Source organism: Pterocles gutturalis, unplaced genomic scaffold (genome assembly GCF_000699245.1).
Source record: "Pterocles gutturalis isolate BGI_N339 unplaced genomic scaffold, ASM69924v1 scaffold41188, whole genome shotgun sequence".
Lineage (NCBI taxonomy): Eukaryota > Metazoa > Chordata > Aves > Pterocliformes > Pteroclidae > Pterocles > Pterocles gutturalis.
The window spans coordinates 18,291-40,861 of record NW_010121911.1 but is presented as its reverse complement, the minus strand read 5'-3'; the positions used below and the strand labels follow the sequence as shown (position 1 = coordinate 40,861).

The following is a 22,571-nucleotide window of genomic DNA, read 5'->3' as shown; positions in this document are numbered from 1 at the left end:
TTCCTTGCATGGACTTCTGCACATCACTTCAAAAGTGCACAGCACAGTTCTGAGTACAGCGCAGCATGAGCCAGCACAGCTCTCTCAACACCAAGGAGCTTTCTGTTTTCAAGTGTATGACAGAACCTCTTTTTCCTTCTTTCAGCTATTAATCTTGTTTAGCATTTGGACTTCTCATACTGTGAACACAGTTACTGAGTTTCTTGTGGACTTTTCAGAAGGCGATGTTGAAATGAAGAGTTGAATAGACTAGACAATCAAATCCGTAAGACAGTTGTAGGCAGACTTCGAATGCTCTAAGCAAACGTTTTACAGCAATGGGCTAAGATAGCTGCAGTAATGCAGACGTATTGTAAACCCTGGGCATGAATACCAGCCAATGCATCTAAGCAAGTAACTCATTGAATAGTTTCTTTTCGAACACTGGACATGCTTTATTTAATTTTTTTCACAATTTATTTAAACATCTCACATATACAAAATACATTTTCTTTCTTTTTTTGAGAAATGATGATTTTTTTGAACCCATTGTAGAAGATGGAAATGAGATTTGAAAGCAGGAACACCTGATTTTGGAGGAAGAGGACAAAGATGAGGAAAAATGATCCACATGCTTAAGCTGTGGGTGAGACAGGACATTCTAAGCTTTGAGACAGACTTCAAAGAAACAGAGAAGTGATACTTTAAATGCTATTAGCACCAAAGTTCAAGTATTGGAAAGATACTCTGTAATAATGCAATTAGCACCACTGTATTTTGAGTGGAACTGAAAGTACCTCAGATCATATGGAGTAGTGCCTACAAAAGATGGGGATCACACTTGATTTAGTGTATGAGGTAGTTCAAACCTTTGGAAGTCACGGTTTTAAACTTCCTCTGTGGAAGATATTCAAAGGCCACAAGTGGTGCAAACTTTCATGATTTTTTTATTTTGGTTTTTTTTTCTTTACAAAGGTTGACATTTCCCAAAGCAAGGTGTTAAATCTTGAAAGACTTCCAAGTCCTTTTGGGGTTGTATTAAATTTCATTGCACAATGCTCCAATCAATTCTTCTCCTTCTCTTTCGCCCAGAGTTTAAGCAAGTAGATGAACAGAAGAAATGGAAGGAGTCAGCTTTCATTATAAAAAGAAATGACAAGAGAATAATTTGGGAGAGGCTTTAAGTTAATTTTAGTTCATTCATTTGAAACAGACTGGGCCAACGTCCAAACCGAATTCTTGGTCAGCGCCGCCAATATCCAAAGGTGCAATGTCAAGGATGGGCAAGCGAGATGGCTTATTTGTTCTGTATTCAATTATCGTTTTGCCCCATTTATTGTTCTTTCTCTGTAGGAGAAGATGCATTACAATTGTTATTGCATTGTTCATAGTACTGAGAATTGTTTCACCTGAATGGATAATTTCTGAAAGACTTTCATATTAATTTTGCTGACATTGTTTGCAAAACAGATACCCATATTCAACTATTTAGATCTCTGATACAGTGAAAATAATTAAACTTCTGAAGTCATATGTACGATACTCTACACCAACTACCATATTATTCACACTGATGTTAAATCCTCAGAAAACCCTGCCTGAGTTTTTCAGGACTTAAAGATCCTACCCCTCCTACAGCTTGTGCATGATTTTCTCATGTATCTTCAGCTTACACAGAGGTCTGGTCCCTCTGAAAAGTTTTTTCTTTTTTGCCACACTGCACAGTACAGTGCTTTGTGTGTACTTTGTGTGTAGGCTTTTTTTGTACCCCAGTCCTTCCCACTTGTTAAAGTTAGTTTTGTAGGCTGTTTATCTTCACTGTGTAAAATTTTGCTGGTCTGACTGATTCTAATTCTGATTCAAAGCACAATTCTGAATGTGTCCCTAATCATGTGCTTAAGCATGGGCAATCATGGTGCCCATGGTTTCTGCATTACTTACAGAGCAGCCATCCTCAAGAACACTGAAAGTGAATCTGCTGTTGCCTTCAGCTCGTAGTTCAACATCATTGGATCCCTGCAGTATAACAGCCTTTTTAAGGCTACCAGTTTCCGCATCCATGTAGGCAATGCTGTTCTTGCAGTGGTAGGTGATGTTCTGGGAGGCATGGTTGGCCAGTAGACGCATGAAGGCAAGTTGGGTGGCCATATCCTTTGACGTCACTCCTTCATCATTGTATTCAAACTGAAAACCAGAAAGGAACCCAGTCAATTGTATTGCTGGGGAAAGGTGGATGTGTGTAATCAAAATATGGGATATTTGTGCTAGGAATATTAAAAAAAAAAATTACGTAAGTCTGCCATCACTTGTCTATTGCAACTAGAGAGCATGAAATAAAACTTGTAGGAGGTTAGGTTGAAGACCAGACATGAGTGGATGTAGTCAAATTGTAGAACTCTGTTTCAAGACAGGGTGTTAACAGTTCATGTGGCTTCAAAGACAAGATCAGACAAGTTCAAGGGAGAAATCTATTGTTTTCACAGATACACAGAAATAATGCCTGTCTCAAGAAAACCCTGCATCTTTTTGTGAGTCTAACAGAATAGTGTCTGTGGATATTCCAAACCTTTACTTAATTCCTGTAGTCTTTTCCAGCCTCTGCTTTTAGCCACTGTAACAAACAGGACCCTAGACTACCCTGGACCCTTGTTCTGACCCACTGTGAACTATCTTATGTTCTTATATTAAAGATCTTGGACACTGCAATTTCATCATAAGATCAACTCAATTTCATTTAAGAATTATGTAATTAGACCTCATTAGCTGCACGGAAGTGATTTGTTTGCAATTGGCTGGTACAGTGTCTACCATGCAAGTAGACATATTTCTTGTTTTCACTTAGGCAGTTCTGAATGTTACAGTGGCATACACTCAGGATCTGTGATATGTAATATAAATATCTTCTCAGGAACAGTGTCATATGTAAAACATCTCAATTAAAAGAATAAGCACAGATGTTTTTCTTACTCTTTCAGTTAGTTTCTGGACTGTCTTTATACTAATGTACCATACTCCAGTCCAGGCTTCCCTTAGCAATAGTCATCAGTCATGCTGAATTGATCATTTGCAGACACCAAGAAAAATTAGAACAATGCTGAGAAATCCTTTTAGCAAATTGTGATCCAAACCAGAACTGGAGCTCTGTTCCCTTGAGATAAAAGGTAGTTCCCTTTTTCGTATTTCTCCTCTAAGAGAGTTTAATTTATGTGTTTGCTTTCTGAGAGTTAGTGAATCAGAAAGCACTGTAGGGAACAATCATCCTCCCATACATCACTTACCTGGCTGCCACCATTGATAGTTTCACCAAACCATACATGCTTCCTGTCCTTGGGATTCTTGTTGATATACCAGTTCTTAGCAGGAATATTGTCAGGGTTGGCATGGATGCAAGTCTCACCAGTGGCAAAGTCACAGTATGCTCTAATGGCATCTGCAGAGCAGCCTTGGTTAGGATCAATCCAGTAGAAGCCTGCCATTGAGGAAAGAAATGCAAACAATAGTTCACTCAGCCCAACATTTGCATTCAGTTTATATTCACTTGTTTAATACGGGAACTCAGAGAGAGGTCATAAATATCCCAACTAGGTACAATGCTAAGGTGATAACTGGGATAAATACGTATTTTAGATTGTTTATATATAAGAACCTGCATTTGAAAGCTAAGGTTAAATATTTTTGTATTATTTTGAAAAAATATCAGAATAATCACACAACAATAGTTATAAAGAGCTTTTCAGAATGTCCTTGTATCTATTTTCAGTGGAGGCAGAGAGAACTTTTTCATTGGCCATTTAGTATTTTCACTGGGTGGCCAAGGATACCACTCATCAAAGATAGCTAATAAGCTGGAAATACTCCCTGTGCCAGAAAGGGCAAATATCTGGCACTAACATACCGCTGGTCCATTCTGGGTGGCTAAGTCTTAGGTCACGGCAGGTGCGAGCTGGGTTCTTTCTGGAGCCTTCTGGGGTCAGCAGGGTCTCAATTTGGTTGTTCAGTGTTTTCAGAGTTGCATCAACTTCATAATCCTTGGGTCTGAGAGAAGGCTGATCAGCCCGGTAGTATTCTGCATCATAGCCAACTTCGTATCCACCACCATTGGGACCAGGAGGACCAGGGGGACCAGGAGGACCAGGAGGACCCTGAAGTTTTTCAGAAGCAAAAGACAAGCAGCTTTCTATTAGACATATGATTCTCTTGATTAAATGCTTCCACACATGCATAGTCCCACTTAACTACTAGCACCCTCAGCTCTAATCTGAGGCAGCACATCTGGACCTGCCCTGTAGTGACTGCTATGGGCTCAAGGAGTAGAAGATGCACAGTGTAGAACTACCACATCTTCTTTGTATAGTTGCTGCCTGGCCATAAGGAATGAAAAAGGATTTCAGGTTAGGCCTACTAGGGAAATGTTTAATGTTAAATAACACCAGACATTTATAAATATTTTTTTTTTTTTTTTAATAAATAAACCCACATATTTTCCTAAACTACTAGGCTTTTGAAGTTATTTTCTGTAACTGTGACATAAATGTGTTAAATCAACAAGAGATAAGTTATACTCACAGCAGGGCCTTGGCTACCGTGAGAGCCACGCAGACCAGCAGGGCCAATAGGTCCAGGGAGACCATTGCGACCATCTTTACCAGGAGGACCAGAAGGACCAGGTGGACCCTAAAAGGAAACTTGAACAGTTTAATGACAGTTGAAACTAGTACAAATAGAGATTCATATAAATGGGAGTGTACATATATATTACACAAATGGAATGAGAGAGTTATTTGAGTATGGTCTTAAATTCACATACCCTTGGGCCAGCAGGGCCGGTGTTACCAGGAGGACCTTGATCACCATGTTGGCCCTATTGGAAAAGATACATGCATAGTCATTAAAAAACACGCAGTGGCACATATTTATATCAGCATGATTCAAGAGGGAGCTATAGTCAGTATGTTTATTTGTGCTCAGAGAATGGGAATCTAGGGCTACTAGCATTTATTAGTGGAGTTGGCATATAAAATGACCGTTTTGGGGAGAGAGGAGAGAGAGCATAAGCAGGTATTTAAGGGGATAACCTATAAAAGTCTCTATATTGTTTCTTCAGATTTTCAGACAAGGCTTTAAAATGGAAGTGAGAATTCCTAAAGGGGATACCAGAATTTAAAGGGAAGAAAATCTACAAATTACTTCTGCTTCTCTGTGATACACAGACTTTACAATTTATGGGATAAAATAAGAAATAATATTAAAACAAAGGCACAGCTTTTTGAACTCTGTGGTAGCCAAATGCAGTCGAGTTTCAGGGTAATTAATGTTACTCATAATTCTACAGCCAACTATCAATGGCAATATCAAAATTTGCCATTTTATGTGAAGAGTGTTGAGTGTTAAAAATAATCTTATGATCTTTGAAAGATGATGCAGAGTGCAGTAAGTGGTATCAACCTGCTGGGTTGTGCATATGTAATTCTACATTAGAGTGACCTTATTTCTTTTTTTTTTTTTTCTGCTCTTTACATTCAAAATACTGAAAATCTGAAAATCATGTACTTACAGCAAGACCAGGAAGACCCTGCAATCCATTGTGTCCCTTTAAGCCAGGCAGACCTCTATGCCCCTTATCACCAGGTTCACCTTTCTCACCACGTGGACCTTGTGGGCCCTAGGAAGGGATACAGGTGTCAGACGAATAAAATAGGCTTCAAGTATATACTACTGTCAAAGCAAGAATTAAGCACGAGCATTCTACATTATGTCATAAGTTGCCCTGATGTATGTATGTGTGTGTGTGTGTGTGTGTATCCTGTTAACACACCCAAGAAGAGTGTCAATCCCAAAAGCTTCAGCATCAGTCCCATTAGAGAGAATGCTGATCAAGATTCTAGATCTATATATATTTACATCTCCTTAAGCGCTACTTTTTGCGCGCATATCTTGAGCACAGTCGTGAGTCCTTATTAATAAAGCATGTTTTCTCTTCTCGCATCAATGTGTCAATGTATTTAGAGATCAGACTTACAGCAAGACCTCTTGGACCAAAAGCACCAGCAGGACCGACAGCACCAGCAGGACCCTGAAACCGGAATAGAAAATGTGTGTCACTGCGGTTTATTATACCTAATAAAGGTTCCATGCTCAACACATCTCTGCAGAAAGCAAAGTAGGTATCCACATGTTGTAGGGGTTTGATGTATAATGTATATATATGATGGACAAATGTTAGTCCTGTGTTAATAAAAAAAATTTGAGGTCTCATCAACTTACAGGATCACCACGGTTCCCAGGCTTTCCAGAAGGACCAACTTGGCCATGAGGACCAGGAGCACCCAGAGAACCACTGGGACCAGGGCTACCAGGAGCACCACGCTCACCCTAGGAACAAAGGAATGCAAAGGGAAAGACAGTGTGTTACTACTGACTTACACATATTGGAGTATTTCTTCCATGATTATAAAACAAAAGAAAAGAACAAGTTACCTTGAAACCAGGAGCACCATCACGGCCTGGAGGACCATCATTTCCAGGATTGCCCTGTTAAAATACCACGAAAAAGCATTAAACCCCATCAACCTTCATCTCACATGGAACTGCATCTCAGTCTTATTGCTCCCAATGAGAGTAAGAAGACAATGAGATGGGTAAATCTTGAAGATGACAAGCCTCCTTATCAATGCCACTCAAATTGCTGAAATATTTCAACGTTCTCAGAAAAATATGGTGGTCTTCAAATATTTTAGGGTTTACAAGTTCAGTACTGAGGAAAATTCATGGGCTGTGCTATATTTCTCTAAATGAAAAGGTCAAGACAATAGTGGTCTTCATCTAGCTTGCACTCTTGTAGTAAAACTGAGACCCACTTTTTAGATGAAATATGCCAGTGGCAAAAAAAGGACTTCAACAGTAGTCACAGATAAATTACTTTGTTGTGGTACTTCACAAGCTTAAGTGGCCTCCTCTATGAATGTTAACTTCCCTTTAACTGTCCCACCATGTACAATAGCAAACATTTTCCTTCAGAAAATTCCCATGGACCCAAAAGTTTATTTAACACTTATGAAATAAAGCTTCTATACTCTGATCTCTTTGAAATCCTGTGAATCTTGGGACTCACAGGAGTCCTGCATTAACAGTACTCCAGGTTATCAAATAAGCTTCCCTGATAAGGCCCATAAAAAAAAGCTTTATATAGTTATCCTTACAGGTGACAAGATAACATGTTAATACTTTACCTGTTCTTATAATGTAAGTCACGTATAGCCACTGTATGGATAGCCTTCTTCAAGGTGAACTACTAACTTGGATGGTTAAATTGGATGGATAAGTTTATTTGCTGCTCTACGAAGAAGTGGGAGCAGGGCCCTGTCCTCCAAGTAATCACCCACAAGGCAGGGCATTAGAAGGAGTAATTTGTTCCACTCCAGTGTTCCCACATTCCACCTTCTGCACAGGACTCAGGTCCTCCACTGTGTCTTAACCTGCACTGATCTCTGCAGTTCAGCAGTACCTGCCACACAGGCCAGAGCTTGTTGCATTGTATTTTTAGCCTACAAACATACTTCACATTTTATAGTGAGGCAATGCACATTGGGAAACATTATGTAGCTCAGCCATAATGTTAGAACTATCTGTTTTGTTCAGACTCCAAAATTGTGCTGAGTGTTGCCCAAGTCGAATAACGGAATTCCAACATTTTGTGTAATGTACTTCATGTGCCTTCTGAGTGGGCCTTAAGTTAAAAACTACTGTATTTAATACCATGAATCACTAGATCCCTCAAGTAAAAGTGACTGCAATTTTTATACTTCCCTGAAAGATTTGTATATTGCATCTAACATGATGCTTAAGAAAAATTGCTGATAGCAAGCTTTCCTGATATATTCTTCTCTATAGCCAAAATCTTATTCCCTGGGATGCACTATTTTTCCCAGTTCTAACAATGAAGTAATCTTTTTCCCACTCCCTCATCTTTCTTGGCAATTAAGTAAAAAGTCAAAGATTCCAACAGTGACTCCAGGAGGTATTTCAACAACTTGTGCCTTGAAGAATTTGTCACCTAGTTGGGGGTGGGAATCCATGTCTATTATAATCCTGCTATAATTCTCCCTGAAGACACTGGAAGGTACAAGTTTGCTAGCAGAACAGCTAGCAGACAGTTGCATCTGTCTTTTCTGTGTATCTGTCTTTGGCTCAGAATAAAAGAAAAGCAATCCTGAAGAGGAAATAAGACATAGCTTACATCACGACCAGCTTCACCAGGAGCACCATTTGGACCAGGAGAACCCACAGGACCAGAGGGACCACGAGCACCAGGAGGACCAGCAACACCCAGGGGACCAGGTTCACCCTAATACAGGAACAGCAGAAACAAAATGTGACAACACAAACCAGTCTTACAGAACTTCTGGCCTGTATCTAGGAGAAACATTTCTCTGCAATTGATTCTGGAAGTGAAACAGATCCAGGACACAAGAGATGTATCTAACTATACCAAATATTGTCTTCATTCTAAATTTTCTACCTCTTCTATCAGAAAACTCTGATATGCATTCAAAAATATGCTCATCTGCAGATACAAGTCTTGTTTGTCTGCAGCAAGCAATCATTTCTTCGACTGCTCTAAGTCTGTTAGGTCCATATCCTCTGTTTGCAGAAGCAATGGAACCAGCAGAATCTACATCTCCTCTTCACTGGTTTCCCTTAAGAGGTGACCTCAACTTTTTTCTTTACACCTATCTGTTTAAAGCAGTTAATTTGTCATATACTCACTGTTGCTCCAGAGATGCCTGGAAGACCACGTTCTCCCCGAGAGCCAGGCAGACCAAGGATACCAGGAGCACCAAGAATACCCTGAGGACCTGGGCTACCAGGAGGACCCTATGACATGAAGATAATATTATTTATATTAACAGAGAAAAATCCATTTTTATGGCCCTCCACATCTCTCATTTGCTTTGCTCTACAATAATACCAACAGCTTTCCAAGTATCTCAGTGTGTGTCAGTGCCAGTTCCTTCATCAAAGAAGGTGTAACCAAGACGTAAGACTTTAAACTCCAAAGCTAAAGGTCTGTAAGAACATAATGTTGGTTATACTCCCCTCACAACTGTTCTCCAGTGAAAATGCTGTTTCTGAATAACACTATACACATGCTTTTTCCCTCTCCATTCAATAACAGAGTGATGCATGAAAATTGGGGTATTCAGTACAGAGATGACTATGTGAGGGGATTCCATAGCAAAGAGACTGACCATCTGAGACTGATCCCGGGACAGCCTTAGGAGATCTCTAGGTGGTATCTGACATCTCCAAACAACCTTAGAGCTCTCTACTGACCATTTGAAAGGTAAAGGTTGTTCAGTTAAGTGACTTTTCAATTTCCTTGGAATTTGAGCATATGTGGTGCTAAACTTCACATAAGTAATCATGGTGACAGATTACCCTATATTATTTTTTTAATTTACAGTCAGGCCTACTAGTTCAATTATGTTTTTCATAAGTGAAATTAAATTAGAACATAAAAATTAGAAAATGTATTGCTTTATACTGGACATTAAAGGGTAAATTTTCAATTGTCACTTTCAAAATTTTAACATACAAGTCTGACAATGACACTGAAGATTTCATTCTTAGCTGCAACTTCTGCAGATCACAGAAGAAATTTTTTTAAGTATTTATTGAGAAAATAGAGTTGTAATTCACAAAAGTGCATACTTCCATGAGACAGAAATGTGTCTGACTAAATGCCAGTAAATCTGGGTGTGCAAGTTTAAAGATACTCTAAATTAATTTATTTGTTTGCATAATTCTAAGTCACCCTGAGGTCAGACAACTTTAACCTTGTGATCCCCACAAATCAGAGTTTCTAACACAGAAATGAATTGAGATTGTTCTGAATGGATGTTCAGATGTTCCTCTTTCCATCCATGATGCTCAGTTTCAGAACAGGAGACTCTGCTTCCCTTTCTCAGACTAAGTAGCAATTTCTTCTGCAGTTAGACTTGTTGCTTTCACTTGGGCTACTTGCAGAGAAAGATGCAACTCACCACAAGAGATAAAAGAGAGAAAAACCTGACCCTGAAATTAGGTTAACTTTTTATGGCATGTTTGTCAAACAAATCTATAAATTTCTTGAGTCTCAGCTTCTACTTAAAAGTTTTGCTAAATTTGTAGATAAAAGATAAAAGCCCTTCACAGATACTGAAAGTGTCTTAGAAGCCATAACATCCACATGAAGACAAACATTTTTAATGAGATGTGATACTCATTAACTTACAGCAGCCCCAGCCTCTCCAGGTGGACCTTTCTCACCAGCAAAACCAGGTGGGCCAGCAACACCTTGTTCACCAGTACGGCCAACTGGACCAGCATCGCCACGCAGACCTCTAGCACCATCTTTGCCAGCTGGGCCAGGAGGACCAGGGGGACCAGTTATGCCCTAGGATTGGGTATGAATATAATATCATTACTATGTAGACCCATTAACTGGGGAGAACAGAGATAAGTTTCATTTTATGTGCATGTACAAAAATTGTGCTTTGCAATAAACAGGTTAGCAGCTGTTCTGAAGCAGCATCTTCTACTGCTTTTGTTAGCAGTGGATAGTGGGAATCAGTAGAGTTATTGAACTGAGAGATTTTAGTTTTTTTTACTCAATGCATGTGAAAGTGGCAAAAATTGGCAGGAAAATAGTGATTTGGCTCTGAAGACATTAGTTGCAACTATAAAATCTATGACAAAAAACCTCTTCCAATTCAATATGATTATTTGCTTTGGATACTGGGATTTACAATGTATTTAAATGCAGGGCATCTAAGGAAAGAAGTGCCTTTTGGTAAAGGTTTGAAACACTTTTGAAAATAAAACTACAAATGTCAATTTGAAATGAGAATTTTTGGCTGAAAAAGAAGAAGCAGAGATTCACATTCTCAAACACGACACGTTGCCCTACTTGAGATAGGGGCTGGAACTGCAGATGCTTTAGAAAGTGTGGACAGAAGATAACCTTAATACTCTTTCAAACAGGACATGACCTTCTTACTCCACTCAAAATCAATGGCTATGCAGTTACCCATGGTTAACAAAAGCAAAAGAAACACAGATTTTTACAAATTGTTAGGCACCTCAAGATGCAGAGGGATGCTTGATGGATTGTAAAAAAAAAAACCCCAAAACAAACTAAACGCATAATTCTCACTCTGAGAGTTTAAACAGTTAAGAGACTTCTCATCTCATCGAGTCCTATAAGGATCTGAGGTGATTCCAGTGCAGTTAGAATTTGTGTCCAGGTAACAAAAATTAGGACTATCCCTAACCAATGCAACTTTTGACATCTCCCATTAGAAGTTCTTCATTAATTACTTACAGCAGGGCCAGGAGGACCAACTCTTCCAGCAGCACCAGGGAAACCAGTCATGCCCTAAAAATAAAAGTGAAAAGGGAGATTTGTTTTAAAGGAAACAATGACTTAATGAAAAGCAGCAATGTCAGTGCTGAAAGCCTTAAGACTTACAGGAGGACCAGCATCACCACGTGGGCCAGCAGGACCAGCAGCACCAGCGGGACCCTATGTATGAAGGATTGAAAGAGATAGATGAATCAACCAAAGACTGTTAATGTTCCCTATTTCAAACAAGGTCTCAGTCTCACTCATTAAAGGTAAGGGTGATTTTACTTTTTACTTTAACAGGAGGAGGACTGTGCCCAAAACCACAATTCCTGTCCTCATACTAAGTTAGTAAATTCTCACAGACATTTTAAATCAGTATCGTAGGGACTGCAGAATGCAGTTGCTTTAGGCATTTATAATTGATTTCCCTTGCAAATGTTATGTGCATCTAAGCAAATCTGGAAGTCAAAATGTGAGACATACTAAGGCAAAGAACAGCAAGTCCACATTGTGCAAGGGCCTGGTATTGCTCTATTAGAAGCATACAGTAAGAATCTCAAGCCACGTTATCTTGAAACACTTTACAGTATTCGAAATATCAAGGCCTGACTTTCTGCGTCACTTCAACCAGTTCCCCAACAATGGCCTGCATGCATGTGAAGTAGTATACACTTTTGGGCTATAAAGGTGTTAGTACATGAAAAGCCTGTGTGCAAATGGATGCACAGACCAATTTACACACATGCTTCTGGATGACTGGGCCTGAAAGAGACTGCAACAGCACATCTTGTCTTTGAGAGGAAGATGATACCATCATCCTCAGCTCAGAACTTACCCACAATCACCCCCTGAATGGTCCAAGATAGACTGATTCTGCTGATCTTCAGGGCAAGTTGAAAATTATTTTTTTTTCTTTTAATTTCAGCTCCAGACTCACAATCTGAGCCCACATAAATAGATTGACAAAGTTTATGTAACGTGTGAAAATCAGTATGGTGACTTTCCTCACAACCTAGTTTGAAGTTTTGTGCCTTTTTTAAATTACCTTTTCAAAATTCAAGACCTTCGGGCTAGCGTATTGCTTGCATAGCACAGTTAAGAACCATGCATTTTACAAAGACACAGTTCACTTACTGGTGGTCCAGAAGCACCAATTGGGCCAATAGCACCTGTTGGTCCACTTTCACCCTTAGGTCCCTTAGGCCCACGCTCGCCTTTAGCACCAGGCTGACCAGCTGCACCCTATGGACAGAAAAAACACACAGACCAAGTAGTTGGAAAAGTATGCAGAGAAAATAGAAGAAGAGTGGCATCAGTAAGAGGAAAGCACAAACAATACTCACAGGAGGTCCAGCAAATCCACTAGGACCTACGGGACCAGGTTCTCCGCGCTCACCCTAAAGAGAGCACAAAGATGACATGACTGGTTGGAATGGGCTTTAAAAGGGCATTTTTCTGAACACCATGTCGTTGACACAGAAATAGTTGTAGGAATTTCTACTTACAGGGATACCACGGGCACCAGCAGGGCCAGCGGGACCAGCAGGACCTCCTTCACCCTAAAAAAAATGGCAGAAAACATTACAACACCATGAGGGAAGGCCTCACTGCGTTCAGAACAGGGGTTATCTTGTGGTACAGACACATTAGTGAGTCACCTTGTGTCTCCAATGGAGAGGGTGTTACTGAAAATGCCTCCCGTTTGACCCACCCTGTATTAATAATTTCTAACAATCCTTGGACAGGATAAAGAATCATTCCAAGCTAAAGTGTGGTTGTACATCACTGTATCAAAACCTCTTCTCACAGTGTGAGGAGGATTGTGGAGATCAGCCTCACCTGGGAAGAATTCAGACAAAGCCTAAATCAGAATCTTCTCCTCATATAACCCACTGCCATGTAGATATGCATCCCTTCTATGCCCTTTTAGGAAAAAAAGGTTTGGGGTGCTATGACAAACTTCACTGAATAGTTCCACAGCCCCAATAACGCTTGCCCCCCAGATCTGAAAAACTCTTAAAATTCGTGCACATTAGAAAGATGGAACTGTTTTTTATGGAACTCTTCATCTTAATGAGTGGGTAAACTGCATAAACAAACAAGACACTTTTTCATTCAAAGAGCAGACTTACCCGATCACCAGCACCACCAGCAGGGCCAGGAGCACCAATAGCACCAGGGAGACCCTACAGGTCAAGAGACAGGACACCATTTCTAACAAAATGTAAGCATGAATGACTACTTTTAATATTTTTTCCTCTTTCCTCCTGGAGACAGGTATGTGACTTTCTTCCATCTATTTTCAATATAAATGACACAGGATTTTATAAAACAAAATCTATTCTGTTATTTTCCTTGCAAAGTATGAATTTTAAGACAGGGAGCCAAAACCTCAAACTAATGATAATTTTGTGTGGCTTTGCAGGCTGCTTTTAGAATTAGCTGTCTGGGCTGAGCCCATAAAGTTAAACAGGATAATGTGACACTGAACAACTGCCTATGAAATATAAGGCTCTCTACTGATGTCATTTCTCTTCTTATGTGCATGAGAAGTTATCATTTTTCTCTGCCTCCCCCCAGATTCAAACATTGTTGGACAAGGGGCAACAAAATCATATTGATTTGTATCAAAATTGAGCAGATATAAGAGGAAATGCAATAGAGTGAGAAATGTAAGTCCTGAACATCCTTTTTAGTCACTTACGTTCTGAGGTGTAGCAAGATAGAACCAAGAGATACTTACACGAGCACCATCTCTTCCTGTTGCACCAGCATCACCTCTCAGACCTGGGGGACCCTAGAATACACAAAGGGGAAAAAAAGCATTATATTGGCAACGAACACAATAGTTTGTATGAAAGAAGTCTTGAACTGTTTGCTGAGTATCCATGTATTACTTGCATACCATGTGAGATGTTTATCGTGATTATTTGGGGAATGGACTTTGATAACTATTATTAGATTCTTATTGCTGAATATATACTGACTTGCAAAGCAAGAATTTGCAGACAAAGGGGGCTGACATGCTTTTCAGAATTAAGAGCCTGCCTCTTTCTTGGGAAACTTATTTGGTTTCCCCCACGTGGCAAGAATTTTGAATGGAATTAAAAATTCAAAGCTGATCAATATTACAAATGAGGAATGTGAAACCCTGCTCAAAATCCTTTTATTTTGCTCAATATTTTGGGTATTCATGTTATACCTTCTATTTGAAACAGGAAAAGAACTGTTAAAAACAATAATGTCATATGAGTGGTCACATAAAATGCCATATGTTTTGTATAACAAAAAGTTATATCCAGGCCATCACTAGCGTCAAGAAATCCGACCAGCAGTCTGTTCTATCTTCTTTCTTTAATACATCCTACTCTTCTATATTAATCCACATATCAGTACATAACATTTTATAAAAAGGTGCAAACAATTTTCATCTTAATTTCCTTACAACTCCATTTATGCTAAATAACACTAGATTTTTTTAGTCAAAACAAATAAAGCAGTTCTAGAAACCTTAGTTTAGAGTTTAAATAACGAACAGAAGAGAATATGGAATGAGATGTACATAAGATACAAATCAATTTTGTAGATAATTATATGAATAAAGCAGAGGTAGCAACAGGACTTGCAACCAGACTTCACAGCTTTATATAAAGGCTTACACTGGCTAAATTGTTTTCTGATTTACAGACAACTGATATAATCACAAAATTTTTGTAACTGATTTACTTATATGATATAGTCACTGAGCAGTCAAGGATTTGATCAGAGACTCAGTCCTTCGTGATCTGTAGGCCCATTCCTACTATAAAGCCTGTACTCAAAGACAGCTTTAGTATTTCTTCAGTAAAGATAAGCTCATTGTTAACTAATCCAGTGAAGCACTAACTGCTACTTAAACCAATTCCAAATGCTGAGCAAAGATCAAAATACAACCTTAGAAAAGACTATCAGTCTATTAGACCAACAAATCTGCTACTTATTGACTACTAATGAGTCATCAGATAATGTAGTTTCACAGTAAATAAAAGTTGCATTGGGGTAACCTGCAGGTTTTTTTAAGTTAATGAAATTCAAGCATCTCCCAAACCTGTGCATACCATAACAAAGCAGGCTGGAGTGTCCACCTTACCTTTTCACCCTTGCCTCCTGGAATACCAGCAGCACCTCTCTCTCCTGGGATTCCACCAGGGCCAGCAGGACCAGGACCACCAGCAGCACCAACATTGCCAGGCTCACCCTAGCAGCAACAGCATATCATGTAAGACAGGTCAAATCATTCACACAATTTGGAACAAAGTTTTGTCATTACTACTTTGCCCATCGTTCTGCTGGTTTATAAATAGCGTGAGTAGTAGTATTTAATCTGAAACTATTGTACTTATTTTAATTTTCAGCTAGTAAACATGCCAGATGTGAACACTCTCTCTGATTCTGTGGGCTCCTGAGGTTTTAGGGCCTCCCATATTCCAAATTAAACTTTTATGGAAATAGTACCCACAAAAATCTTGAAACTAAGACCCATATTCAATTAGCATCAAGTCAATGTTATTTTGCTAGATGACGGCTCATTATTGTGCTAAAGTTTTGGGGAAAATATTGTTCACTAGACACAAGAGCTTCCTGTGTATAAGTAGAGGTGGGTATAAATAGAAGTCAGCATGAATTTTGGCCAAAATCTCGGACCCTACCTTAAAACAGAATAATAGTATACCCATCTGACAAGCTTTATTCACACTGATTCAAAACTGGAGTTTCCCTCCCATCATCTATACTGCTAAACATAAAAACCTTTAATATTGCTGTGGATTAGCTGGGATGGAGCTTTACCATTTGAAGAAATGATCCAGTGGCTATGGTGTATAGGTAACTACCTGCTACCAGTACTCATGTATGCTCTTAGGAAAGAAGGTTTTCGATTGCCTTCATCACAAATTCAACAGCGAGGCAATGGCAGCTGGAGAAGGCATACCTTGTTACCATCAGGGCCTGGTGGGCCAGAGGGACCACGGCTTCCAATGGGACCAGCAGGACCGACAGCACCACTTTCACCAGGAAGACCACGTTCACCCTACCAGAGACAGTCTGATTTGAGTTTTGCCTTGAATTGTTCTGTAGTTTAGAGCTTTTAAAGCACTGACTAGTAGCAATGACAATGTGATGCGTTTTCAGCTGAACAAACCATTAAGAACTATACTAGAACTGTGCAGATATTAACTAAACTGGTCATAAGAATCTGCTCTAGCTTTTTACACAAATATAGCAAAGTGAAGCACTAAACTCTTGCATTATGATAACACCTGACAAAGTGTTGGAACACAGATTTTAGCTACTGTGCTCATTCTGGTAAGAGTGTCTTGAATTCTATTGTTAAATGGAGCTTCTGATACTAATTTGAGGGTAGATAATGGATTCTTATTAAATTAGAGCCTCAGTAATTTGCAAACAATTATTGTTACAGTGGCAAATGCCCATCAAATATTGGAGAATAAGGGTGACAGCTAAAGCCTACTAATGTGACCCATACATTATAATAGGTGTAAGGATAAATTCTGAAACAGAGGTCATCTGGAAACATAGAAGTAGCCAGAAACTGGGCTTAGATGCACAACAGATCTATCAAAGGTAGAAATATCAGCTTTACTAAAGGCATCTCAAATTATCCCAGTATAATGAAGCTGGACATCAGTGAATAATCTGATAAGACATAATGCATATTATTAGTTACATTGGAGAATCTGAGAATTTGAATGAGAACTATAATATGGTCAGAAAACTGACTCAAGGAGAGGTACCACACTGCTGAAATGCACCAATGATGCAGAAAGCTAACTTATTTTGCAGTGATGTTCCCCAATTAATATACGTTTTCCTTATTTTTACATATGTTTTGTTAATGACAGAGAGGCAGAAATGGATGAAAGATACTTATGAAATATGCAGATATCACAAAGGTGGAAGCTCTTGTCAACAGGAAGAAGGGCTGGCATATTAAACAGGAAGAAGTGAATAACCTGCTGGCTAGCTGTCACAGTAGAAGTGGGACAAAATTCAGGAATGCAAAGTACCAGGCCATTTATTTAGGTACCAAAAATGAGTATTTGTGCTCTAAATGGGGGGCTCACCTGGTGAAAATGACAGAAGGGGAATGGTGATAAACAATAGCCAACAATATAATGCAGACATGAAAAAGGCAAATGTGATCTACAACAAGCAGCGAGGTATTTTTAAGAACTGTTAATTTTGTTATACAAAGCATCAGTAAGACCTAATCTGGAATACTGAATGAAATACACTCTGGCTGGGCACAAGATGCTTAAGGCAAGTGAGAGCAGAGATGGATACCTGCTACTACAATGATAAAGGGAACTTGGCTTGGATAGATAAGCAAAACAGAAGTTTTAAGAGGACATGGTTATTAATACAGCCTCAGGAGACTAAATATATGGAGGAAAAGTGTTATTTAAACTGATTGACATGACTGATAGGAGTGAATGGGAATATTTGTCATGAATACACTTGGTCTGGAAGTCAGAAGAAAAGAGGAAGCAGTAGAAGTAGTTTAAATATCAACCTCTTTACAGAGGGATTTCAAAAGCAAATAATTAACTGGGCATCTTATAAACTACTCATTGCTCTGTGTAAATGGGACTTCCCTGCCATGCAGGAAGGCCTCCACACAAAACTCTCAACAGATGTTTATTCACAGTGCAGGAATTAAGGGAATTGGGGGGCAGTATCTTTTAATCACTATTCCAGGCTCTGGATTCAACCCACCATTTGTTCACAAAAACATTACATGGGAGGTAGGAGCTGGCTAGCAAGGGATAGTATGGCTGAACTGGTCAGGGTAAGAATATCTGTGCACAGGCACTGGAGATTACAATTCTCATATGCACCAGGCCTCAGTGTAACAACATAGGGTCAGTCTTTTGTCATCCACATTCTCATTGTGAGGTTCACTGATACAAAAAAAAAATTAGATCAGCTCGCTAGGATATCATTACCTGTGTAATATTCATATTGCTTATCTACACGTTTACTGACATTGGCAACTATTGTGCTACATAATCATATTTCCTGACACATGCAACGAGCAGAGAAAATTCTCCATTCCTGGGAGTCTGCTGTAACTAATAAGAGCCATTTGTCTTACGAAACTCAGAAATGTATGCAGTTACAATTATTATTGAAGACATTATTAAGAGAGTCTGTACTAGATTTCAAATCAGTTACTCACTCTTGGGCCAGCAGGACCAGGGACACCAAATTCACCATGAAGACCCTGGAAGAGAGCAGATGTATTGGTAAAGCTTGTTTCTAAAGCAAACTTATTATCTTAAATTGTGCTTTGTTTCTTAGCAGTAAATAGAAATGGTTCTCAAATTGCAGCAGCACATTGAAAATCTTCAGACTAAACCCAGTCTTTTAGATACACAGAAATAACCCCTTTTAATATAGCTGCACATTATCTCAAAGTACACATGAGATAATAATTTCTCATATGAAGAAAGAGTTAAATTCCAAGTTCATTTTTCAGGTACATGCAATGTAGACTCTTTTACAGGGACACAGAGGGGTACAACTATAAACTTTAAGGGTGATTATGACACACAGGATGCACAATTTGCAGATTACATCACATACTTAACTGTGCAGAACCTAAAGCATGAATTATCACTGAGCTACCTCAGTTTTATGCCATTGTAAATTCATTGAAATCAACTGAGGTGCAAAAGCATACAATCAGAGTAATAGGGGGTGAGACTGAACCTCGAAGGCTTCAAAAGAAATTTGAAGTAAAATATTTTTCATGTACTGTCTTGTCTTCTAGAGGCGAGGCATATTTTATTGCTGCTTAAGGCCTGAAAAGTGAAGGATTGACTTTGCTCAGTTTCATACCAAAACTTTGAAAAAAGAAGTATGTTGCAAATTCCAACGGACCTTCTTAATTTGTGGCTAGTTTTCATAAAAGGAACTATTAAACTCTGCATGTAACACAGATTGCTTTTGGCAAATGGATCCAACAGGATTTTGCTTCACCACATGTGCAATTGTAAACATAATGCTTATGCAATGCCTGTCCCTACTTGAGGAGCACTGCATGTGTCACTCACCCTTTCTCCTGGTTTACCAGCTTCACCAGCTGGACCCGAGGGACCTGGCAGACCCTAAGTGTAAAAAAATAAGAGTACAAATAAAGTTAAGGCAGAAGCACTTCATGCTTTGTAAACCATGGATAAGATTGAGCAGAGCACATTGTTACTTACCTGGAAGCCAGGTGGGCCAGCAGGACCTTGTTCACCCTTTCCACCTTGGTTGCCCTGGATGGAATGAAAAACAAGTGATTAACTTGGAAGGAGAAATATAGGAAGACAGATTTTAAAATGGGAAGTCCCATTAATGAAAAGTAAATCACAGACTGAATCTGTGCAGAAGCTGTCACTTACAGTGACTCCAGGAGGACCTTGAGCACCGTTGTTCCCCTCTGGACCAGGAGCACCCTAAATGTGTTCAATTAGGAAACTGTTATCAAAGTTTTGATGTATTATGAATAATATCTCTCTCTCTCTAAAGTGATTCTGTGCCAAAACCAAAGGTCTCTGGCTGTGTATTTTGAACTTAACCATTTACTTGTAAGAGCTTCACTGTCAAAGGGTACTAAAGATGCTTACAATTTTAAATTCTGGTGATTGTTTTGGTTATTGCAGCACATTCATCCTTAAGGAAACTGCTTTTGGAATTGCACATTTTAGGAACCTTGCTGATAGCATTCTTCCTACAACAGACCAACTATTTGGTCCCTTAAATGGAAGAATTAGTAAGTTTCAACTATCAGTAAAAAGCTGTAAATTCACAGGATAAATTAGAAACCATACATGTCCTAAAAAAATTTGCAGAGGGAGTGCTATTTTTTCCTCTTCATAGGAAGCTAATATCCCATAATTAATTACCCAATTAATACCCAAGAAAGGTAGTTTTCATTTAGCCCTTAAGTAATAGTTCCCACTGGCATAAGGTTAGATTAATGTATTCCCAAGTGCTTTTCTATTTCATCATCTATTCGTGCTTGCACAAGACAATGCTATCTTATTACAGAGGTTTTGAAAACCTACTTTCTTCTCTGTGAAGGATGGTAAAGAAAACATATCCACATACCCGTGGGCCAGCAAGACCAACATTGCCTTTTTCACCAGGTTTGCCAGGTTCACCCTGAAGTTGAAAGAAAAAGATACAAAAGTTAACCAAGATTTTATATTAGATTCAGTTTAAACTGCTAAACAGAGACTGATACTCTCCTTGCCAGAAGATTTATTGTAATATTTCTTTAACCCCAATTAAAACACAGATAAGCTCCATTTCCCTTGTTGAACCACTTAGAAAGAATAGCTAAAAAGTAAATGTCTTTTTTTTTCAAAACTCCATTCCTTTATTTTTTGAGATCATAATTCATTGCCACTCTGCATAGTAAACTATGCAATATACTACATATATGTCTGCATATGTGTGTATGTATAGCAACACCACAAATCCAGGAGATGATTATTGTTATCTGTGGCCTCTGTGTGACTCATCAAGAGCCCCACTGAAATCACTGGTAGCTTTTCCACTGAAGTCAGTGAGCTTTGGATGGTGCTCTGTAAATAACAGTACTGTTGAACTGAAACTTAGGCTTGGTGGCCAACCTTTACAGAACTTCTAATGAAGTGTATATACAGAAATTATAAAATGGACATACAGAGATTATAATCTAAACACATACTATTCTAATCACTTCAATGTCCAAATATTCCTAAACTAATTAAATTTGTTTTGAATTTAATCATATTTAGGTAATCTGAAAATAATGAAAAACAGCACTCTTGAATGTAAGTAGATGCCATCCAATAAGCAGTACAGGAGGACACGGGGAGATGTGTTTGATTGCTGGAGCTGGGGATCTACAGATTAGTCTGGAAATACTTTCATAGAAGTAGAAGGTTTCTGTACTGTACTTACAGTGGGACCTTTTGGTCCAGGGAATCCAATGTTGCCAGGCTCACCTCTATTACCAGCTGGACCAATTGGCCCAACCCTACCATCTGCTCCGGGGAAACCCTAAAAAATAAATACTATTAAATGGCTAGGGTAATTTAATTAGAGTTCAGATTTATGAGAAATGTGTACTGACAGGAGGCAAATGCCATTTAACTTTTAAACACTGTTCATACATCGCATGCTCATGCATTCCTTTTTCTCCATTTTGTAGAACTGTGTATTTCTTCTTCCCCTTCCATGACATATGACTGATTTGAGATCCACAGAAATGAATGGAGTGTTTCTCACTGATCTTCTGCGTAATATTGTAGTAAAATCTTGCTGGTTTTACACTGAGTTGTGTTAGAGCTCAGTGGTGAGATCTTTGCTGTTTAAAATCTCAGTTTATGCCTGTTTCACATGCAATGGGGGAATAGAATGAAAAGCAAGGCACTTACAACAGGACCTTCCTTGCCAGCAGGGCCTGGACTTCCAGGCTGACCTGGGAGACCCTGAGAAAGGAAAGGTTTCATGTTTTTAGGAGGAAACAAAGTCACCCAACAGTTAAACAAATTTTTTTTTCTGTGTGCATGCATATACACACAGACACTAAGTTATCAATATACACTGTGGAAACAGGACTGTATGTCCTATCAAGTTTACATTTAAAACACACTGAAGTTTAATCTGGACAGCTGAAAAATCAGTATAGGTAAGCACCTGTTTCACTCAGAGAAACTAATTTAGGCTCTAATTTAGCAGAGAATGTGCTTAAATGTTTCCAGATGCCTAATAGTTCACATATGCATTGAAAACTCATTCACACCATGGGGTGGGGTAGAAAGAGAAACAGTAGATTAAAGAGGATAAAAGACAATGACGTGGACATAATCTGGCTGCAGCCAGCACTGCTGAAAGTGCATGGCTGTTTTCAGTGGAATCATTTGCAAAATAGAACTGAAATAATTGAGATCAGCCATCTCACATCATTTTAGTTGGGTTTGCTTTTCTTTTAGTTAGTTAAAGAGGACACATGTACATCAGTTGATATCTTAATGACCACGTTCTGTAAATAATCACAAGTGGAACCCCCTATCAGAAGGCAATACAGTATTCAGTACAAGGGGCACTGCTCCACAGCAAGGCAATCAAATGCTACCACATACAAAAGAAACTGATTTCAGTAAACATT

At 38.9% G+C, this 22,571-nt stretch overlaps 1 protein-coding gene across 1 annotated transcript in view; it reads right to left on the bottom strand.

The window, feature by feature from the left end:
* Positions 1-418: 418 nt before the first annotated feature.
* COL1A2 (collagen, type I, alpha 2) overlaps positions 419-22,571 on the bottom strand; it is a gene marked incomplete at its 5' end in the record, with an annotated part of 39,436 nt that continues 17,283 nt past the window's right edge. Inside the window, 29 exons of the mRNA XM_010077375.1 lie at positions 419-1,326; positions 1,921-2,163; positions 3,258-3,448; positions 3,875-4,121; positions 4,546-4,653; positions 4,787-4,840; positions 5,534-5,641; positions 5,999-6,052; positions 6,244-6,351; positions 6,457-6,510; positions 8,216-8,323; positions 8,746-8,853; positions 10,253-10,414; positions 11,342-11,395; positions 11,489-11,542; positions 12,500-12,607; positions 12,709-12,762; positions 12,871-12,924; positions 13,498-13,551; positions 14,109-14,162; positions 15,495-15,602; positions 16,335-16,433; positions 18,603-18,647; positions 19,480-19,533; positions 19,633-19,686; positions 19,813-19,866; positions 20,522-20,575; positions 21,362-21,460; positions 21,838-21,891. Coding sequence (XP_010075677.1) covers positions 1,180-1,326; positions 1,921-2,163; positions 3,258-3,448; positions 3,875-4,121; positions 4,546-4,653; positions 4,787-4,840; positions 5,534-5,641; positions 5,999-6,052; positions 6,244-6,351; positions 6,457-6,510; positions 8,216-8,323; positions 8,746-8,853; positions 10,253-10,414; positions 11,342-11,395; positions 11,489-11,542; positions 12,500-12,607; positions 12,709-12,762; positions 12,871-12,924; positions 13,498-13,551; positions 14,109-14,162; positions 15,495-15,602; positions 16,335-16,433; positions 18,603-18,647; positions 19,480-19,533; positions 19,633-19,686; positions 19,813-19,866; positions 20,522-20,575; positions 21,362-21,460; positions 21,838-21,891 — 2,745 coding nt within the window. The remainder of the gene's footprint in view (positions 1,327-1,920; positions 2,164-3,257; positions 3,449-3,874; positions 4,122-4,545; positions 4,654-4,786; positions 4,841-5,533; positions 5,642-5,998; positions 6,053-6,243; positions 6,352-6,456; positions 6,511-8,215; positions 8,324-8,745; positions 8,854-10,252; positions 10,415-11,341; positions 11,396-11,488; positions 11,543-12,499; positions 12,608-12,708; positions 12,763-12,870; positions 12,925-13,497; positions 13,552-14,108; positions 14,163-15,494; positions 15,603-16,334; positions 16,434-18,602; positions 18,648-19,479; positions 19,534-19,632; positions 19,687-19,812; positions 19,867-20,521; positions 20,576-21,361; positions 21,461-21,837; positions 21,892-22,571) is intronic.